This window comes from Carcharhinus amblyrhynchos, chromosome 8, assembly GCF_965287045.1.
Source record: "Carcharhinus amblyrhynchos chromosome 8, sCarAmb.v2.hapA, whole genome shotgun sequence".
Lineage (NCBI taxonomy): Eukaryota > Metazoa > Chordata > Chondrichthyes > Carcharhiniformes > Carcharhinidae > Carcharhinus > Carcharhinus amblyrhynchos.
In genome coordinates this window covers 115,338,009-115,358,479 of record NC_137331.1, presented here as the reverse complement: position 1 = coordinate 115,358,479, position 20,471 = coordinate 115,338,009, and the positions used below count along the sequence as shown (strand labels likewise).

Sequence of the window (20,471 nt, the reverse complement as noted above, 5' to 3'; positions counted from 1 at the left end):
GGGGATATGGCTAAGGTCTTGAATAACATTTTTGTTTCTGTCTTCACGGAGGAGGACGTGAATAATTTGTCGGGTGTTAGAGATGGAAAGGTGGTAGGACTGGAGGGTCTTAATGACATTACTCTTACTAGAGAGGTGGTGCTCGACAGACTGGAGGGGCTGATTGTGGACAAGTCGCCAGGACCGGATGGAATGCATCCGAGGGTTCTGAAAGAAATGGCGGAGGTGATCGTGGATGCCTTGGTGGTTATTTTCCAAACGTCGCTGGATTCCAGGGAAGCGCCGGAAGATTGGAAAATGGCTAATGTTACGCCGTTGATTAAGAAGGGTGCCAGGCAAAAGGCAGGGAATTATAGGTCGGTTAGTTTAACGTCTGTTGTAGGTAAAATGTTAGAATCCGTCATCAAGGAGGAAATAGCGAGGCATCTTGAGAGGAATTGCTTGATAGAGCAGACGCAGCACGGTTTCATTAAAGGGAAGTCGTGTCTGACAAATTTACTGGAGTTCTGAGGATGTGTCTAGGGTGGTGGATAGAGAAGAGCCGGTGGATGTGGTCTGTCTTGATTTTCAGAAGGCGTTTGACAAAGTACCTCACAAGAGGTTATTGCAGAAGGTCAGGGGACATGGAGCTGGGGGTAGGGTGTTAGCGTGGCTAGAGGATTGGTTGTCAAATAGGAGGCAGAGAGTGGGGGTCAACGGGTGCTATTCGGATTGGTGGATGGTGACTAGTGGAGTGCCCCAGGGGTCGGTGCTGGGATCTCAGCTATTTACCATTTATATAGATGATCTGGAGGAGGGAACCGAGTGTAGGGTGTCGAAATTTGCTGATGATACCAAGATTGGTGGAACGGCAAATTGTGCAGAGGGTGTGGAGAGTCTACAGAAGGATCTAGATAGGCTGGGCGAATGGGCCAGGAAATGGCAAATGGAATTTAATGTTGGCAAGTGTGAGGTGGTCCACTTTGGTAGGAATAATGGTAGGAAGGATTATTACTTACGTGGCGAAAAACTGCAGCAGGCGACGGTGCAGAGGGACCTCGGGGTCCTTGTGCATGAGTCACCAAAACCCAGCTTGCAGGTGGTCAGGAAGGCGAATGGGATGCTGGCCTTCATAGCGAGGGGGATTGAATATAAAAGTAGGGAGGCCTTGCTGCGGTTGTATAGGGCATTGGTGAGGCCGCAGCTGGAGTACTGTGTGCAGTTTTGGTCGCCGTACTTACGCAAGGATATTTTGGCCTTGGAGGGAGTGCGGAGGAGGTTTACTAGGCTGATGCCGGAGTTGAGGGGGTTGAGCTATGAGGAGAGGCTGAATAAACTAGGCTTGTACTCGTTAGAGTTTAGAAGAATGAGGGGAGATCTCATTGAGACGTATAAGATGATGAATGGGATGGATAGGATAGAGGTGAAGAGACTCTTCCCGCTCAGAAAGGATAGTAGGACTAGGGGGCACAGCCTCAAGATAAAGGGGGGACGGTTTAGAATGGAGTTGAGGAGGAACTTCTTCACTCAAAGGGTGGTGAATCTCTGGAATTCTCTGCCCGTTGAAGTGGTGGAGGCTGCCTCGCTAAATATTTTTAAGACGTGGGTTGATGGGTTTTTGATAAGCGAGGGGATTAAGGGTTATGGGGAGAGGGCGGGAATGTGGAACTGAGCCACGACAGATCAGCCATGATCTTATTGAATGGCGGGGCAGGCTCGAAGGGCTAGATGGCCTACTCCTGCTCCTATTTCTTATGTTCTTATATCTTCTGACTTGTCAATCATCCCCAACCCCAACTCCACTCAGCAATCCCAAGGGATCATTAAAAACCACAGGACCCTACATTAGTCCAGATTAAAAATGAACATGATGTTCATTAGATTGCATCAGTAACAATTAGTGGATACCAGGTACAGCGAGACAGCAAGTTACTAAAATAAAATGTTACAAAAGAACATGATTAAAATACATTTCTTAAAGGCACAGTATCGTTACAGTATTTGGGTCAAAACTAGTTGAGAAATTTTGAAAGTCGATCTACTTTAATTCACCAATGCAAGAACCGCCTCCAGGCTTTTTGTAAATTGTACAGAATAAATGCAAATTTCATATTGCAACTGATCATATTTTCAGGATTATTGAAAGCACTCCATTTGCAAGGAATTACTTGTTGGCAAGAAGTTTTACAAAAAAAACTAGAAGCAGTGTCTTTGCTATTCATTTTGATTATGGCTGATCATATTCAATGTCCTGCTTTTTTTTTCTTCCCCCCCCCCCCCCCCCCCCCCAGTCTTTTCCCCCATATCCCTTGATCCTGTTAGCCCCAAGAACTATATCTAATTTCTTCAAATCAGACGATGTTTTGACCTCAACTATTTTCTGTGCTAGTGAATTCCATACATTCACCACTCTTTGGCTGAAGAAATTTCTCCTCACCTCAGTTCTAAAAGGTTTACCCCTTATCCTCAAACAAAGCCCCTAGTTCTGGACTCTCCCACTATCAAGAAAATTCTTTCTGAATCTACTCTGTTAGAATTGTATAAGTTTTTATGAGATTCCCTCTCACTCTTCTAAATTTCAGTGGATATAATCCTAACTGACTTAGTCTCTCCTCATATGACAGACCTGCCATCACAAGAATCAGCCTAGTAAACCTTCACTGTACTCCCTCTAGGCCAAGGATACCGTTCCTCAGATAAGGGCACCAAAACTGCACACAATACTCCAGGTGTGACCTCACCAATGCCCTGTACAATTGCAGCAAAACATCTCTGTCCCTATACTCAAATCTTCTCGCTATGAAGGCCAACATACCATTTGCCTTATTTACGCTGTACCTGTGTGCTTTTACTTTCAGTGACTGATGCACAAAGTTTTCTTGAATCTTTGTTATTATGCTGACAAATTGTGTGCTATTATTTCAATAGCTGAGAGGGGAATAGAAAGGTACATGAGGGGAAATGGAAACAAATTACTCAGTTGTATGTATGTATTGTGATGTGCTGAAAAATCATTCTATTGTCTACAATCACAATCAATGTAACTGTTGGTAACCTGCAGGGAGACTGTGAAGATCATGCCAACTTACTGTGCAGTTTGCTGTTGGGTTTTGGATTGGATGCCTATGTCTGCGTTGGAACAAAAGCAAAAAGGGTCCCCCACACTTGGGTGATGACTTATGGAACTGATGGAGCTGTCGTTTTCTGGGAGAGCTTAACTGGACAAAGGTGAAATTAGTGTGCTTGTGGTTTGCAAGCCATCCATAAACAGATCAAGTTGCTTAAACATTGCAGGTTTATTATTAAACCAATGGGTGTTACCAGTGAGTTTTTTTACCATCCTACTGGCCCTGGTATGCACCATTCAGTGAGTGAGAGGGTGAATGTGCAGGCAACCTGCAAGTAGATCTCTCTGGCAGTTGCGCTGGAGGCTTTACAGCCTTTTGATCCATCTCCTACGTATATTAAGAAAGCCACTGAAGGAATTGCCAGATCAGTGACCTGATCAGACCATGTTGGTAGCTTTGATTAAGACAGGGGAATTTCATGAACCTTGCCTCAATTCAGGCTCCTGAACATTGAGTCTTAATATCAGCATTGCTAATGTAATCAATTTATGTTTAATAGTGTCAGTGTATGATCTACTTGGGAGTAGAAATTATCCAGGTATCTGTGTTCTCATTATCTTGGAACATTCCCCTTGCCTTTAATTAAAACATGAGATATATAGGACCAGAACAGAGTACTGTAGTCTCAAGGTTCAGAAATACGGGCTGGAAAACAGGAGTATTTCCTACTCACTTTTTGGGCATACTTACCTGAATGAACTTCTGACACACTGTGCAACCATGAAAAGGTAGGGAGCAGGGCCTTATCCGGCTTGAGAGACTGACAGTGGCCTGCTCAGTATGCTGCCAATGTGGAGATTGCCACATGTGCAGTGGCCCCACATTGCCTGCCTCTCAATCGTTGGCCTTCCCAATGTTACCCCCCCGCCCCCCACAAACACGAGCAACACAGTGGGCTGGGAGAATCCCGGCCACTGTTTTTTGTGTTGCTGCTTAGTTACTTTTATTGCCTGAGAACCAATCAATTCCCCTTTTAATTTGCTGGTGCTACTTGTTTCTGTAGCAGTACCTGTTTACTGAGGCAATCTGTGCTCACGATTTTATGAAGTCATTAAATCTAAACTGTCTTGTTTACCACTTCTCTTTTGAGCACAGGTTTGTGACCTTTCTTTGCAGAATTTATGGTTCTTCCAACAATTTATTAGCTTGTCTATACTCTCTGGAATCTTAAATTTCAATTAATGTCACTAGCTGTCTTTTCTCGTTTTAATATTTCCTCGTAGGTTTGGCATGTCATTCCTCTGTGTCCTTTCCACAGACGGGAGAAGGTGGTGAACAGCTAAACTAATACAAGGCTTTACACAATTATATTATTGTGACAAGACTTGTCTAGATAAAGCATAATGATTTTGTATATTCATCATTACCCCTATCCTCTGACCAAATGTCCTAAAATCCTTTTTGCTTTCTTTAGTGCTTTTGTGTGGAAGGCTTCAGTGTTATCCATGGACTTCTGTACGTTCTGCCTGCTGTTTTTAACCTTGTGTTCTTTTTGCATATTCCCATTCCCCAGTCTTGTCACTTTGCATTAAATAGGACTGGTCAGCACAATTAATGATTTCTGTGTTTTTGATTCATTTCTTCCCTATCAGCAAACTTGGATTTTTTTAGTTTTTTTCCCATTTATTTTTAAGTTAATTACATTTTTTAAGTAATTAATAATTATATATCCATTATCATGATTGTGTAAAGACCAGTAACTTGTAAAAAGATATTTGAGTTTCCAGTGATAGACTAGAAAGTCACATGACAAGATTTCAAGTTTTAAGACTTCTACTGTAACAAATTAAAAGCAACATTGGCTAAACATAATTCAGTAGACAATTTGTATTTATAGTAAAGTTGCCCCCATTCATCTTATGATCCCATGCCATGGTTATACTTTGTCCCTTAAGTGGGCTCTGTATTCTCTCAGAACCAGAACAGTACAAAGCTATGCTCTCTTTGCTGGCCTCCTTTTTTTGCCTTTCCCATCCAGGCAACTTCTAATTCCTGAACTTATTTTAAAGGTGAGTATTACACTGGAGATTTTTCCCTCCAGCCAAAGCGAAGGGCGTTTTCTAGCCTCTCTCAAGCCCTCATGAGCTTGATTTCTTCAATCTGAGTGCAAGCTCTCACCTGCACACTCTCTGATGAATCAGCATTTTCTCTGCTTCAGGTGCAGGATCTCTGATTCTAGCAGAATGACCAGAACTTTGAATTTCAGTGATCTCTGCATCACAGGGTTTCATCAATACTACAGTGACTTGCTAAGGACTTTATCCTTCCCCAAATCTCATGTCCATTGCATTTTCAATCACAAGGGCCTTATCCAGGTAAAAATGCAAATTAGCCCCAAGGTTATTCTCTCTTGGAATTAAATAGTATAAAGTGTAACATTATAAATCCTGAATTTGTAGCTCCTCCCCTTGAGACTAAGGGACTAACAGCACAATAAACTCTTGAGAACTTTCTGTATCACGTTCCCAGTAAAAGAACCTGGGTGACTCTCTTAACCTTTAGCAACCAAGCAACCCAAGCGTGATATCATGCTGAATTCAGGCAGGTCACGTGACCCCCTTCATTCTTCCATTTTTACCCTAAGTTAAGGAGATGCAAAGCATAACATAATATTATAAATAGTCATTTGCAGTGCAGGACTTGAATATTGTTGAAAAGTGAGACGTGTTGCCAAAGCATCAACGATAATCCCAGGAACTTTGTATTTGTAATTCCATTAACTAGATAGGTGATGCAGGCAAGGCCAGCAATCATTCCCACCTCTAACTGTTTGCCAGTGACAGGCCACCGCCTTGAACCTCTGCAATATTCCTTGCTTTAGGGTGGCACAGTGATTAGTACTGCTGCCTCACAGTGCCAGAGACCTGGGTTTGATTCCTGGCTTGGGTCACTGTCTGTGTGGCGTTTGCACATTCTCCTCGTGTCTTAGTGGGTTTCTTCCGGATGCTCCGGTTTCCTCCCACATTCTGGTGCCAGACTGTGGCGATTAGGGGATTTTCACAGTAATTTCATTGCAGTGTTAATGTAAGCCTACTTGTGATTAATAAATAAACTTTTCTCTTTTGTTATGATTTTTGATGCAGCTGAGGGGTTTACAAGGGCAGTTCAGTATTAACAATGCCGGTTACACAACAGACTGTACTAGATAAAGATCACCGATTACCTTCACTAAAGGACATGAGTAAACCAGTTGAGTTTTTATCATAATTGACAGCTATTTTCACTGATGCCAAATTTTTATTTTCAAATTTCTTTCTTGAAAAAGACCTGAACTTTCAATCTGTTCTAATTGGTTAAATGTGGATAATATACCAGGACTGAGTCATTGAGCAGCGCTTGCCTACTCTGAGACAATTTCTGAACCCCTCCAAAAGCTTCTGTGGCAGGAATTTTTTTTTTAAATGGCTTCCCCTAGCAGAAGTTGGCCAAATGTTTGACCACATCAAAAATTCCCTAGAAAATCATCTGAAGCCCAGTACTAGTAGTTAGATTGGGAGTATGCCCAACAGTGACTCTTTTACAATGAAAATTCTTGACAGCAGCAGGCCCAGAAGATCCTAAGGCCAGCAAACAGTGCACCATCAAGGAAAAATGCTGTGGAGAGGCCAGAGAATTTCACCGAATATTTCTTGTTGCTTAATTACTTATTTCAGCATACAGCAACGCTTAGCGAATGAATAAAAATGATGGGAAAGAAAAGACAATCTAGGCCTGCCTTACAATTTTATTCTTTAATAGATATCCACCTTACTAATCTGTAGTTCTCACTGTTATCTGCATATCCTTCTTTATAAATGTTCCTCTGCTCCAGTCTATGGGCATCATTCCCATTTGGAGCTAATCCAAAGATTATTTTCTTTTTGACAATCCTGAATGTTCACATACATGTTATTAACAATCAGTGACATTTCTGTATATTTAAAGCTGATGTGTTCCTGTTGTTTTAGATATGTTCACAGGCCGGTAAATCCTGATGATCCACCACTAGTAGAACAGCCAAAAAGAGCCTATCCTTACTGTTCAATAGGCTGTCTTTTCAATCACCAGAACTTTTATGCTAATTGTCAACCATCGGACAATGTCGAACTGTGTAACTTTGACCTAAGTGACGAATCAAAGTGGAAATCCATGAGTGCTGAGGCCATAAAGTCTGTGTGTGCTCCTGGATCATCTATTTCACTGCCACCATTTCCACCACTATGTGCTCCAGTGACGGATGGTGCGGCTGCGAGCAATGAGATCGAGCTGGTTTTGAGGAATCTGATTTCTGAGCACAGGAAGGTAAGAAGATTGTCAAAAGTGAAAAATATTTGTAGCTCTCCAGCCATAGTATTTCCAAATAAGGTGGAATCAGTAAACTACATCCCTGAATAAATGAATTTTATTTTGTAAGTGTAGAGAGGGGCTAGGAAATCTACCCGATGTGTAAGCATCCTGAACTTAGAGGCAGACCTGAAACTGATTATAATCTCTCTAATTGCAAAAGAATAACTCTACATAGTTCCCTTTTTTAGACCACCAGAGCAACCCAGCTCGATTGGACAATGTATAACAGATCTTCATTTAAAACTAAGGGTAGGAAAAGGCAAACTTACCCTTATCAATCTTACCCGAACTGCTGAAGGTACAACATTTGCATGTCACCACACTTACCCCTGCTCTGTGATATACAAAAATCAGCCACGCTATTTTCTGTGGCAAACAAAATTATTTCTGGGGCCATGAACCTGTTCAGGTGTCTTTTTGATGCTTACAGTAAGGCTGCAGTCAACTCATAAGCAAAACTTGTTCTGTAGCTTAGGATTCTGTACTGCAGTGCTGCTTTTCTGCTCCTGATCTGTTTAAAAATCCTTTTTTCTAGCTTTGACTGCATCTACATCCATGTGGCTGTGAAATTAATGTGGTGTTTTTATATTAAATTAAAATTTGTTAAAGCTAATTTTTGTATAACAAGGTGATAATTTAAGAAATCCTCTCTCCCCAGTGCTAATTTACCTTTTATGGAGAATTGTTCTAAAGTATGTTGCACAAAGTAAATAACTTTTGTTAATACTCAATGCAGTCATTCTTTCAGACTGCATGAAGTGTTTTGAGTAAGATTTAATGTACAGAACTTTGACACAACTACACAACTCAATTGAGGTTTTCAGTTGCAATTGGAAGAATCTGAATATTGGTTGAAAAGTTAAAATCTTGTCATTCTTCATGTAAATTTGATAGAGGATGCTCTGACTGAAGTAATGGAAAAACTGCTGGCCTGTTAAAATGCATGTTTGGGAATTAAGGCAGCTGAAACTTTTTTTTTATTCCTTGCTCAGTGTATTGGAACAAATTGGCCCTTGCTTTAATTTGGGAGTGAATGTCTCTGCACTTAGCATAAAGGAGACAAAGGGAAGGGGCAGAGAAGGTCTTGTTCTATGGATTTCATTTCCTCTCACCTTGTAGTATTTAGCTGTGTCATTCTATATGCTGCTGTAAACCTTGTTAGGTTACTGTGCAATGCGACACTCAACATCCAGAAAGAGTAATGGAATAATTTGTTCAGTTGTTACTGTGACTTTTCATATCAAAACCATCGCATTTCGGTGATGGTGTTGAGATAATAACCTTTTTGATACCATGAAGTTTAACCATGTATCCACATCTCACGTGGTTTATACCCTAGAATTTTCAGCCTTATGTAGGATGTACCATACTGAAATTTTAATACAATCCCTACTGTGCAGAAGGAGGCCATTTGGCCCATCAAGTCTGGGCCTATTCTCTTAACCCCACATATATACCCTGCCACTTCTGATATTAGGGTCAATTTAGCCTGGCCAATCAACCTAACCCGCACATCTTTGGACTGTGGGAGGAAACCCACAGAGATCAAGGGAGAACGTGCAAACTCCACACAAACAGTGACTCAAGGTCGGTATTGAGCCCAGGTCCCTGTCATTGTGAGCCAACAGTGCTAACCTCGTGCCACTGTTCCGCCCTTGTAATTGAGCTGTTACTACCTGCTACCTGGCTTCACCTGTAACCTCTTACTGTAATGTTTTTTAACACAATAGGACCTCAGTCTGAGCACTGTGTGGGATGACCATCTGTCTTACCTGCTCTCACCAGCACTTGCTGCATACGAGATTGAACGCACAACTGGAGTGTCCACAGGCAATGAAGAGTTTCAGGATGCTATCAAAAGAGCAGTGCCCGATGGACATACCTTCAAAGGCTTCCCTATTCACTTTGTGCATCGAAATCCTAGGAGAGCATTTGCAACATGTCTAAGGTAAAAAAAAAGTCCTGGCCATCTCCGCAAAGTGTGTATTTTAGTGTGCGTGTGCCCAGGGAAGAAAGATGACACAGTTCAGCGTCGTTAATGCACATACAGCAGAGTTAGGTTGCAATGCATTAAGATTTTGTATACCACTTTCAGACGGGCTTTAGAGCAGTGACCATATGCTCCGCTTGTTTTCTCCCTGGGAACATTCCTTGACTCCATGTTGCACTACTGATATTGTGGCAAGATGGAGAGTATTACTTATTGACTGTTGGGAGTGCTGGAAACTGGGATCTGATAACGTGGGTAAAAATGGAAAACTGGGTTTCTCCGCATGCAGCGTGCAACTTTTGGTCCTGACAGGCTCAACACCTGGAACTGATAGGCTTGATGCAGGAAACCCAGTCAACCACTGTTAAACTTGCTGGTCGGCTGCAAGCTCTTTGTCCCATCTAAGTAAAATTCAAAAATCTGCAAACAACATTTGATACAACTTTACTCACAAGTGACACTGTATCTTGTGCAATAAATGGGACAGTAGGAATATAGGTACGAAAATGGTTAAGTGACAGGTAACAGAGAATAGTGATTAAGGATGTTTTTTGAGCTGGAGGAAGGTTTGTGGTTGTGTTCCCCAGGAGCCTTACTTTTCGTGATGCATATTAATGATCTAGACTGTGGTGCACAGGATACAATTTCAAAATTTGTGAATAATGTGAAACTTAGAAGCGTTATGAACTGTGAAGGAGGATAGTGTAGAACTCCAAAAAGATACAGACAAGTTGGTGGAATGGGTGGACACGACAGGTGGCATATTCAACGCTGAGAAGTGTGATTGATTCATTTTGGTGGGAAAAACACATCTTTGCTTATGTAAAGATGAGACGTGAAGGCTCAGTTAGGGCACTGGAGAGTTATAAATTAGCCAGGAAGGAGCTAAAGAGAGAGTTAAGAAGAGCTAGAAGAGGACGTGGGAAGACTTTGGCGGATAGGATCAAAGAAAATCCTAAAGCTTTCTACAGGTATGTCAAGAATAAAAGATTGGTTAGAGCAAGATTAGGGCCAGTCAGAGACAGCAGTGGGAAGTTGTGCGTGGAGCCTGAAGAGATAGGAGAGGCACTGAATGAGTATTTTTTGTCAGTAGTCACGCAGGAAAAAGTCAGTGTAGTCGAGGAGAATACTGCGATACCAGGTAGTAGACTAGACAGGATTGAGATACATAAGGAGGTGGCGTTGGCAATTCTTGAGAGTGTGAAAATAGAGAAGTCCCCTGGGCCGGATGGGATTTACCCTAGGATTCTCTGGGAGGCTAGGGAGGAGATTGCAGGGCCTTTGGCTTTGATCTTCATGTCGTCATTGGCTTCAGGTATAGTGTTGGAAGACTGGAGGATAGCAAATATTGTCACCTTGTTCAAGAAGGGGAGTAGAGACCATCCTGGGAATTATAGACGAGTGAGCCTTACTTCTGTTGTGGGCAAAGTTTTGGAAAGAATTATAAGGGATAGGATTTATAATCATCTAGAAGGAAATAAATTGATTAGGGATAGTCAACACGGTTTTGTGAAGGGTAGGTCGTGCCTCACAAACCTTATCGAGTTTTTTGAAAAGGTGACCAAAGAGCTGGACAAGGGTAAGGCAGTTGACGTGGTGTATCTGGATTTTAGCAAAGCATTTGATAAGGTTCCCCATGGTAGGCTATTGCAGAAAATGCAGATGCATGGGATTGAGGGTGATTTAGCAGTTTGGATCAGGAATTGGCTAGCTGATAGAAGACAGAGGGTGGTGGTTGATGGGAAATATTCAACCTGGAGTGCAGTTACAAGTGGTGTACCTCAAGGATCTGTTTTGGGGCCACTGCTGTTTGTTATTTTTATAAATGACCTAGATGAGGGTGTAGAAGGATGGATTAGTAACTTTGCTGACGACATCAAAGTTGGAGGAGTTGTAGACAGTGAGGACGGATGTTACAGTTTGCAGAGGGACATAGGAGTCGCAGCGTCATGTTGCAACTGTACACAACTCTGGTGCGGCCGCACTTGGAGTACTGTGTGCAGTTCTGGTCCCCACATTACAGGAAGGATGTGGAGGCTTTGGAGAGGGTGCAGAGGAGGTTTACCAGGATGTTGCCTGGTATGGAGGGGAGGTCATATGAGGAGAGACTGAGGGATTTGGGGTTGTTTTTGCTGGAAAGAAGGAGGCTAAGAGGGGATCTTATTGAAACATATAAGATGATTAGAGGTTTAGATAGGGTGGATAGTGATAGCCTTTTTCCTCGGATGGAGAATGCTAGCACGAGGGGGCATGGCTTTAAATTAAGGGGTGGTAGTTATAGGACGGATGTCAGGGGTAGGTTCTTTACCCAGAGGGTGGTGAGGGATTGGAATGCCCTGCCTGCTGCGGTTGTAAATGCGCCTAGTTTGGGGGCGTTTAAGAGATCTGTGGATAGGTTTATGGACGAAAAGGGATTGGTTTAGATTAGTGGGTCAGTGTTTTTTTTAAAAAAAAAACTGGTCGGCGCAACATCGTGGGCCGAAGGGCCTGTTCTGCGCTGTTATGTTCTATGTTCTATAGATAAGCTGCAGAGCTGGGCCAAGAGGTGGCAGATGGAGTTTAATACGGAAAAGTGTGAGGTGATTCACTTTGGAAAGAGTAACAGGAGTACAGAATATAGGGCTAATGGAAGGACTGTTAGTAGTGTTGACGAGCAGAGAAATCTCGGTGTACATGTGCATAGCTCCCTGAAAGTTGGCACCCAGGTTGATAAAGTTGTTAAGAAGGCGTACAGTGTGTTAGCTTTTATTGGTAGAGGGATTGAATTCCGGAGCCATGAGGTCATGTTACAACTGTACAAAACTCTGGTGCGGCCACACTTGGAGTATTGCGTACAGTTCTGGTTGCCGCATTATGAGAAAGATGTGGAAGCATTGGAAAGGGTGCAGAGGAGGTTTACCAAGATGTTGCCTGGTATGGTGGGAAGGTCTTATGAGGAAAGGCTGAGGGACTTGAGGTTATTTTCATTGGAGAGAAGAAGGTTACGAGGTGACCTGATTGAGGCATACAAGGTGATCAAAGGATTGGATAGGGTGGACAGTGAGAGCCTTTTACCTCGGATGGTGATGGCTAACACAAGGGAACATAGCTTTAAATTAAGGGATGGTAATTATAGGACGGATGTCAGAGGTAGGTTCTTTACTCAGAGGATAGTAAGGGCATGGAATGCCCTGCCTGCAGCAGTTGTGGACTCGCCAACTTTAAGGGCGTTCAAATGGTCAGTGGATAGGCATATGGATAACATTGGAATAGTTTAGGTTAGAGGGTCATTAGATTGGTTCCACTGGTCAGCGCAACATCGATGGCCGAAGGGCCTGTACTGCGCTGTAATGTTCTATGTTCTACAATGCAGAATAGTGGGTACAAGCTAAAGGGAATGCAGATGCAAGAGCAGAGGGACCTGGGTGTCTATGTGCATATGTCATTGAAGGTGGCAAGCAGGTTATGAAGGTGGTTAATAAAGCATAAATTATCCTAGGATTTATTAGTGAGTTATTAGGTGCAAGAGCAAGGATGTTATTTTGACCTTGTATAAGACACTAATTCAGCCTCAGCTGTAGCATTGCTTCCCATTCTGGGCATTGCCCTTCAGAAAGCTTGTGAATGCATTGGAGATCCCTTTAAATTGCCATAAGTGTGCAATGATATGAAAAACTTTAAAGGGCTGTGCTCTGAATTAAATTGCCTGCATAGTCCACTTAAAAACTAGAGGGAGTACTGGTGTCTAGTCACTGGATTATAGCAACTGTGAACTAAAAAGATGAGTAACTTAACTTTGTTTAAGATGCTCTTGAGATGATGCCTAGGATTCACCTTTGAGCAATTCAATGATCAGAAATTTTAATCAGTATATTGTTTGAAATGTGATGCATGAAGAGCCAGGTTTATACGTGATGCAGCAGTGACTTAGTCATGCTAAGGTGCTGTTTTATTACCCCAAAAATTCTGAAGATTGTAATTCCCATGACTATTGCCAGAACTTTGTATATTGGCTCCATCAATCTGTTCTGACAGCCTGCGAATTGGAACCTATTTCCAAGCTGTTGCAGTGTTGTCTAAAGATCAGAACACAGGGGCTCCTTTCACTGTCTGCAATCACTGCCAACTTCTCATTTTAAGCAGTTTAAATTCTAACCTTGAACAAAAGGAAATGACAACATCTTCAGCCAAAAGTATAAATAAGCATTAAGTAGATGGGCTTGTTTAAGTGATCCTTGAAATGTGGGTTGCCTTTTTAAAATTTTTTTTTAAATGCTTGCACAGTGGCACAGTACTTAGCATTGCTGCCTCACTGTGCCAGAAACCCGGGTTCAGTTCCGGTCTCAGGTGACTGCATGGAGTTTGCATGATCTCCCTGTGTCTGCATGGGTTTCCTCCGAGTGCTCCAGTTTCCTCTCTACATTCCAAAGATATGTGGGTTAGGTGAATTGGGCGTGCTAAAATTGCTCCTTGGTTTTAGCAGGATAAATACGTGGGGTCACGGGGATGTGGCTTAGGTGGGATTGTTGCTGGTATGGGCTCGATGGGCTGATTGGCCTCCTTCTGTACTGTAGGGATTTTATGATAAAGGTCTTTTCATAATCAGGACATCCCAGTGCAATTTACAGCCAAGTAAATTTAGTCACTGTTGTAATATAGGAAGTAGGCAGCCAATTTGTGAGCAGTAACTCCCACAAACAACAATGAGAGTGTCACCACATTTCAAATTAAAGCTGATTTATAGATTGACCAGAACATGCCTAGTTGTCTTTGTCTTTGAAATAATGCTGTGAGAAATTTAATGTCCACCTGAAAGGACATAAAGGACCTTGTTTTAACATCTTATCTGAACAGTGGCACCACCAACAGTTCAGCACTCCCTCATTACTTTTTATAATTCATTCACGGGATGGGAGCATTACTGGCAAGGCCAGCATTTATTATCTATCCCTAACTTTATTGAATGCCGCTGAGTAGCTTGCTGGACCATTTCAGAAGGTCTGGTGTTGACCATCTCCCTGTGGGCCTGGAGTCACATGTAGGCCAGGCTAGGTAACAATGACAGATTTCTGTCCCTAACAATGGCGATATGAATGGCGAGCTCTGTGGAGCTTGATGAGTTTTTACACCAATTCTCTCCTTTTGTGGCCGCGAGCTTTTTATTCTGGATTTTAGTTAATTGTGCAACTCCAGTGTCAGCCTAGATTTTGTACTTGAGTCCGAGTGGTTCTTGAACCCATGATCCTCTGATCCCGAACTGATAACTCCAGTTTTAATTTTTTTCCACTTTAGGTCTCCATTTTGTGAGGAAATAATTTGCTGTAGAGGGGACCAGGTCCGCCTGGCTGTCCGTGTGAGAGTGTATCCGTACCCGGAGTCCGCCTGTGCAGTCTGGATTATGTTTGCATGTAAATACCGTTCAGTTCTGTAATGTATCTGAGTTTGTAAGTGTTGCTGCTTTCACATTCTGTGGACCCCAGTAATGGATTGGTTTCTTGTTGCTGCTCCCCAAAGACCTTCCTACAAGTCGATGCCTTTTCAGACCAGGCCAATATTCCAAGAACCTGATGCATTGTAGACATTTGTACATCGTCTTTGTTATAGGTGTGTGAGATTCTGTGTATTTATTGAGAAATAACCTCTGGAGATTGTATAAAAATGATTTTTTTTTACAAAATATGTATAAACTATTTTATCATACAATAAAGCTGATTATATTTAAGATCATTGGTGTTTTGCTCACGGTCTAATGTTCGTACCTTTTAAATGTTTTTTTTGTTTGCACAACATAAAGATATAATTGGAAGATGGCAATGTAACAAAGCAAACATATAAATCGTTGCCCCAAACTTCCATAATGTTTCCGATCACACTGGTGGGATGGAGGTGGTCTACTCCTTGTAGTATGTCCAAGCTGTAAGTAACTTTATTGTCTTCTGCGGGTCCTCTAATGAGTGAAGAGTCCAATGTGAGACTGACACAGATGTCCACAGAATTGGCCAGTCATAGAATCCCTACAGTGTGGAAGGAGGCCATTTGGCCCATCGAGCCTGCACTGGCCAACAACCCCACCCTGGCCCTATCCCTATAAGCCCATGTATTTACCCAGCTAATCCCCTGATACTAAGAGGCAATTTAGCATATCTTTGGAGTGTGGGAGGAAACCAGAGCTTCCAGAGGAAATTCATGCAGACACGGGGAGAGCATCCAGACTTCACACATACAGTCATCTGAAGCTGGCATTGAACCTCGGTCCCTGGTGCTGTGAGGCAGCAGTGCAGCGCCTGTTGTGGGTCTTTGTCTCCAGCTAATTCCATTTGGCTGACTGTATGCAGCAAAACCAGCTGCTTCCTCCCTGGGTTCAGGTCTTAAAGCTTAAACTTTCAATAAGTTTCAATTTGAGTCCATAACAAGCAGATCACATGGATTTGTCTCCAGGCAGATTTAGTATGTGGTCACATGGGCTTGTTCCAGGACAGATTTTGTAGACAGTCACTTAACTCTCTCCAAATTTCTCCATTTTACCTTGAATGTAAGGGGACAGTATAAAGCATTACCACCATCTTAAATGCAGCATTTGTAACAATATTGATAACCTTTTGAAAGGCCCTGCAGAAGTTTAAAGGTTCAAAAATATATTATCAGTGTGTAGTTGAGAGTATACAATGCTGTATACCACGTGCCCACTCTTAATTTTAGAAATAATGCACATGTTCACTTCTTGACTGAAAATGCAGCAGCATGTGTTACTTTAGTCAACTTTTTTTTGACAAACTACTTGGCCCCTCATGGTGCTACCCAGATAAAGACAGCTGGTGCAGTTTAATACTTTTGCCTGACTGGACACATAACAACATCTACAGGCATGCTGTTGCAAAGTGATTCATGATTGTCCACATGTTATCCTGGGAGCGGCCACGAATGCACAGTCATCAACAAATAATAGTTTGCAGACTGAATAGTTTGATTATTGGTCACTTTGTAATGTGCCATAAATTCAACAATCCTTCATGAATCACAGCCTATACAAGTACTGTTCACTTCAAAATTGAAAGATTATTCAGACTATTTTTGGAATCTACTGATATGTTGATGTTGACTTGTTTATTCCGTCATCCTCATTTTAAAGTTAGTTAATGTCACAAGCAGCCTTACATTCACACTGCAATTAGGTTACTGTGAAATTCCCCTAGTCACCACACTCCGCCACCTGTTCGGGTACACTGAGGGAGAAATTAGCTCAGCCAATGCACCTAACCAAGTCTTTTGGACTGTGGGAGGAAACCGGAGCGCACAGGAAACCCTTGCAGACACGAGGAGAATGTGCAGATACCACGAGACCGTGACCCAAGCCGGCAATTGAACCGGGTCCCTGGCACTGTGAGGCAGCAGCGCTAACCCACTGTGCCATCACACTGCCCCCTTGTCACTGCCACAGCGCTGTTGCTTTTTAAATTTATTCCTGAAATAAGTGAAGCAATTCAGTTCATTTATCTGTAGCTGGTCTATTGTTATTTGATCCTCTTTAGCCAATAGAGGGCATTGTTTTACCTTTTTGTATTTCATTGATCAATGGCTTTGAAACTGCATGACTCAATCAGAGAGAGACGTTGAATTGTACAAGACAGAAATGTGAAATGTTGCATAAACTAAAATTGTTCTGTGCTGACACTTGAGGAGAAAAATGATCCTTAAAGAAGGATGATTCTATCTCATTCTTGCTTTTGCCTTTGTTATGCAAGTTTCTGTTAGATGGCTGGAAATGTCTCTCTTGGCTTCATTCCCAGTCAGGTGAACAGCAAAGGCAGGGACACATCAGTGATAAAGCTCAGCAGAGGCAAAACAACCTGTTAGAAAACTGCAACGTCCCTCTGTAATACTCTTAACTGAGATCATTGACTGGATAATGATGGTACCCATTCAATGAGATTTTAAGGAGGGAGGGGGATGAAGCTATAACACCAGCTATAGCTGCCGTAAACTAGGTAAGTTTAAAGGTCCTTTTTTTGAACATCACTTTGAAAAATGCATAAGTGGGTCGAGTGGTTGTGAGGGGGGGAGGGGGGGATAGTTTGTCAGGATGTGTCCATTACCCAGGAGTTAGCAATGATCTTAATCCTTCTAAATTCTCCTGGGTAACTATTCCACTAAAATTAGGAAACATCCAAAATCTCTAATTTATATCAGATGGTTCCCAATGCAGGGTAATTGCCTAACAGTCTAACACACATATGCACACAATCTTACCTCTCTCACGTGCAATCACATCTCTCTCATACACACACAGGCAGAATTTCTCTCTCATTTGCACACACAACCACACTTCTACCTGTCTCTCTCTCTCTCTCTCTCTCAATCGCCTCTCTCTCTCACACACACACACACCTCACTCTCTCTCTCCCTCACTCCGTGGGTGCTTCCTCCCTTGCTCCAAGTCCGTTGCTTCCCTTGGTGCAGGGCCGCTCCCCCTCCTGCCCCATGCATTAACATATTCCATCTGTTAACCCTGAAACTACATCTCCCCCCAAATATACTACCTACATTTTAATAATAACTTGAAACTACCTATTTACATTAATCTCTGTAATTTCCTTTTTACAACTGCCTGTTCTACTCAACTCCAACTCTTCCCCTCCCCAGAGCACAGGCCTGGGAGACTCAATCTTCCTCAGTATTCTTGTCACTTCGAGAAGATGCTTTGGAGACATGAGGGCACTCTTCTGCATCTGGTAAGATGATATCACCAGCAGAATAAAAGCAATTTAGCAGCATCACTGGGGAGGTCAGGACCTGAGTAATCCTGGTGGAACCTAAACTGATCATCAGTGAGTTGGTTATTGCTGAGTAAGTGCTGCTGACCCCTTAGAGCCTGGCCAGCTCAATTGTAGTGGTGTTACTGAGCCACTCTTCATGATGGACATTGAGGTTCCCCCACCCAGAGCACATTCAGTACTCCTGCCACCCTCAGTTCTTCCTCCAAATGGTGTTCAATGTGGAGTACAGTAAGAAGTCTCACAACACCAGGTTGAAGTCCGACAGGTTTATTTGGAGCAAACGCCACTAGTTTTTGGAACTGACTGTTCCTTCATCAGGTGGGTGGAACTCCCCAGTCCAACGCCAGCATCTCCACATTAGAGATACAAGAAACCCAGGATGATGATGGTGTTGTTTGAGACATTATCTGTAAGGTGTGATTCTGTCAATGTGACTGTGTCAGGCTGTTGCTTGTCTGATCTGTGAGACAGTTTTCCCAATTTTGACTCAGATGTTAATAAGGAGGACTTTGCAGGGTAGACTAGGCTGCGTTTGCCAGTGTCGCTTCCAGTGCCTAGGTTGATGCCGGGAGGTCCATCTGGTTTCATTCTTTGGAGACTTCATAATAGTTTGATGCAACTGAGTGATGTGCTAGACCATTTCAGAGGACAGTTCAGATTCACTGACAATGATGTTTGTCTGGCATATGTAGTCATGATGTGGAGATGCCGGCATTGGACTGGGGTAAGCACAATAAGAAGTCTCACAACACCAGGTTAAAGTCCAACAGATTTATAAGCTTTTGGAGTGCTGCTCCTTCATCAGGCGTGTGGGAGCTCACAAACAGGGCATATAAAGACACAGTTTACAAAATAATGGTTGGAATATGAATCTTTACAGGTAATTAAGTCTTAAAGGTACAAACAATGTGAGTGGAAGAGGGTTAAGCACAGGTTATAGAGATGTGTATTGTCTCCAGATGAGAAAGTTAGTCAGATTTTGCAAGCCCAGGCAAGTCGTGAGGGTTACCGATAGTGTGACATGAACCCAAATCCTGGTTGAGACCATACTCATGTGTGCCAGACTTGGCTATCAGTCTCTGCTCAGCGACTCTGTATTGTCGTGTGTCATGAAGGCCACATTGGAGAACACTTACCCGAAGATCAGAGGCCTAATGCGCCTAGTTTGGGGGCGTTTAAGAGATTGGTGGATAGGTTTATGGACGAAAAAGGAGTGGTTTAGATTAGTGGGTCAATGTTTTTTTTTAAAAATAAGACTGGTCGGCGCAACATTGTGGGCCGAAGGGCCTGTTCCGCGCTGTAATGTTCTATGTTCTATGTTCTATGTTCTAATGCCTGTGACCACTGAAGTGTTCCCCAACAGGAAGAGAACAGTCTTGCCTGTCAAGTGGTGTTCATTCATCCGTTGTTGTAGTGTCTGCATGGTCTCCCCAATGTACCATTCCTCAGGGCATCCTTTCCTGCAGCGTATCAGGTAGAAAATGTTGGCTGAGTTGCAAGAGTATGTACTGTGTATCTGGTGGATCGTGTTCTCACGTGAGGTGATGGCGTCCATGTCAATGATCCAGCACGTCTTGCAGAGGTGGTTGTGGCAGGGTTGTGTGGTGTCGTGGTCACTGTTCTCCTGATGGCTGGGTAGTTTGCTGCGGTCAATGGTCTGTTTGAAGTTGTGCAGTTGTTTGAAGGCAAGAAATGGAAATGTGGGGATGGCCTTGGCCAGATGTTCGTCTTCATTGATGAGATGTTGAAGACTCCAGAAAAGACGTTGTAGCTTCTCCGCTCCGGGGAAGTGCTGGATGATGAAGGGTACTCAGTTCACTGTGTCCCGTGTTTGTCTTCTGAGGAGGTTGGTGTGGTTTATCGCCGTGGTGCGTCAGAACTGTCAATCGATGAGTCAAGTGCCATATCCTTCACGAGACATGACAGTGCAGAGTTGCTGAGCACAGACTGATAGCCAAGTTCCGTACACATGAGGACAGCCTCAATCGGGATCTTAGGTTCATGTCACACTAACTGTAACCCCCACAATTTGTCCTGGCTGGAGACAATACACACCTCTTCAACCTGTGCTTAACCCTCTCTCCACTCACATTGCCTGTACTTTTAAGACTTGATTAGCTGTAAAGACTTGCATTCCAACCACTGTTTTGTAAATTGAATTTGTGTCTTTATATGCCCTGTTTGTGAACAGAACTCCCATTCAACTAATGAAGGGGCAGTGCTCTGAAAGCTTGTGGCTTGTGCTACCAAATAAACTTGGTGGACTTTAACCTGGTGTTGTGAGTCTTCTTACTG

General features: G+C 42.8%; 1 protein-coding gene across 2 annotated transcripts in view; it reads left to right on the top strand.

Annotated features, from left to right (window-relative positions):
• cep76 (centrosomal protein 76) overlaps positions 1–15,110 on the top strand; it is a 48,729-nt gene extending 33,619 nt beyond the window's left edge. For both annotated transcript variants that reach the window (XM_080194684.1, XM_080194685.1), the window contains 4 exons: positions 3,041–3,207; positions 7,055–7,388; positions 9,164–9,381; positions 14,695–15,110. In XM_080194684.1, the coding sequence (XP_080050810.1) occupies positions 3,041–3,207; positions 7,055–7,388; positions 9,164–9,381; positions 14,695–14,833 (858 nt within the window). In that variant the 3' untranslated portion in view covers positions 14,834–15,110. The remainder of the gene's footprint in view (positions 1–3,040; positions 3,208–7,054; positions 7,389–9,163; positions 9,382–14,694) is intronic.
• Positions 15,111–20,471: the final 5,361 nt, after the last annotated feature.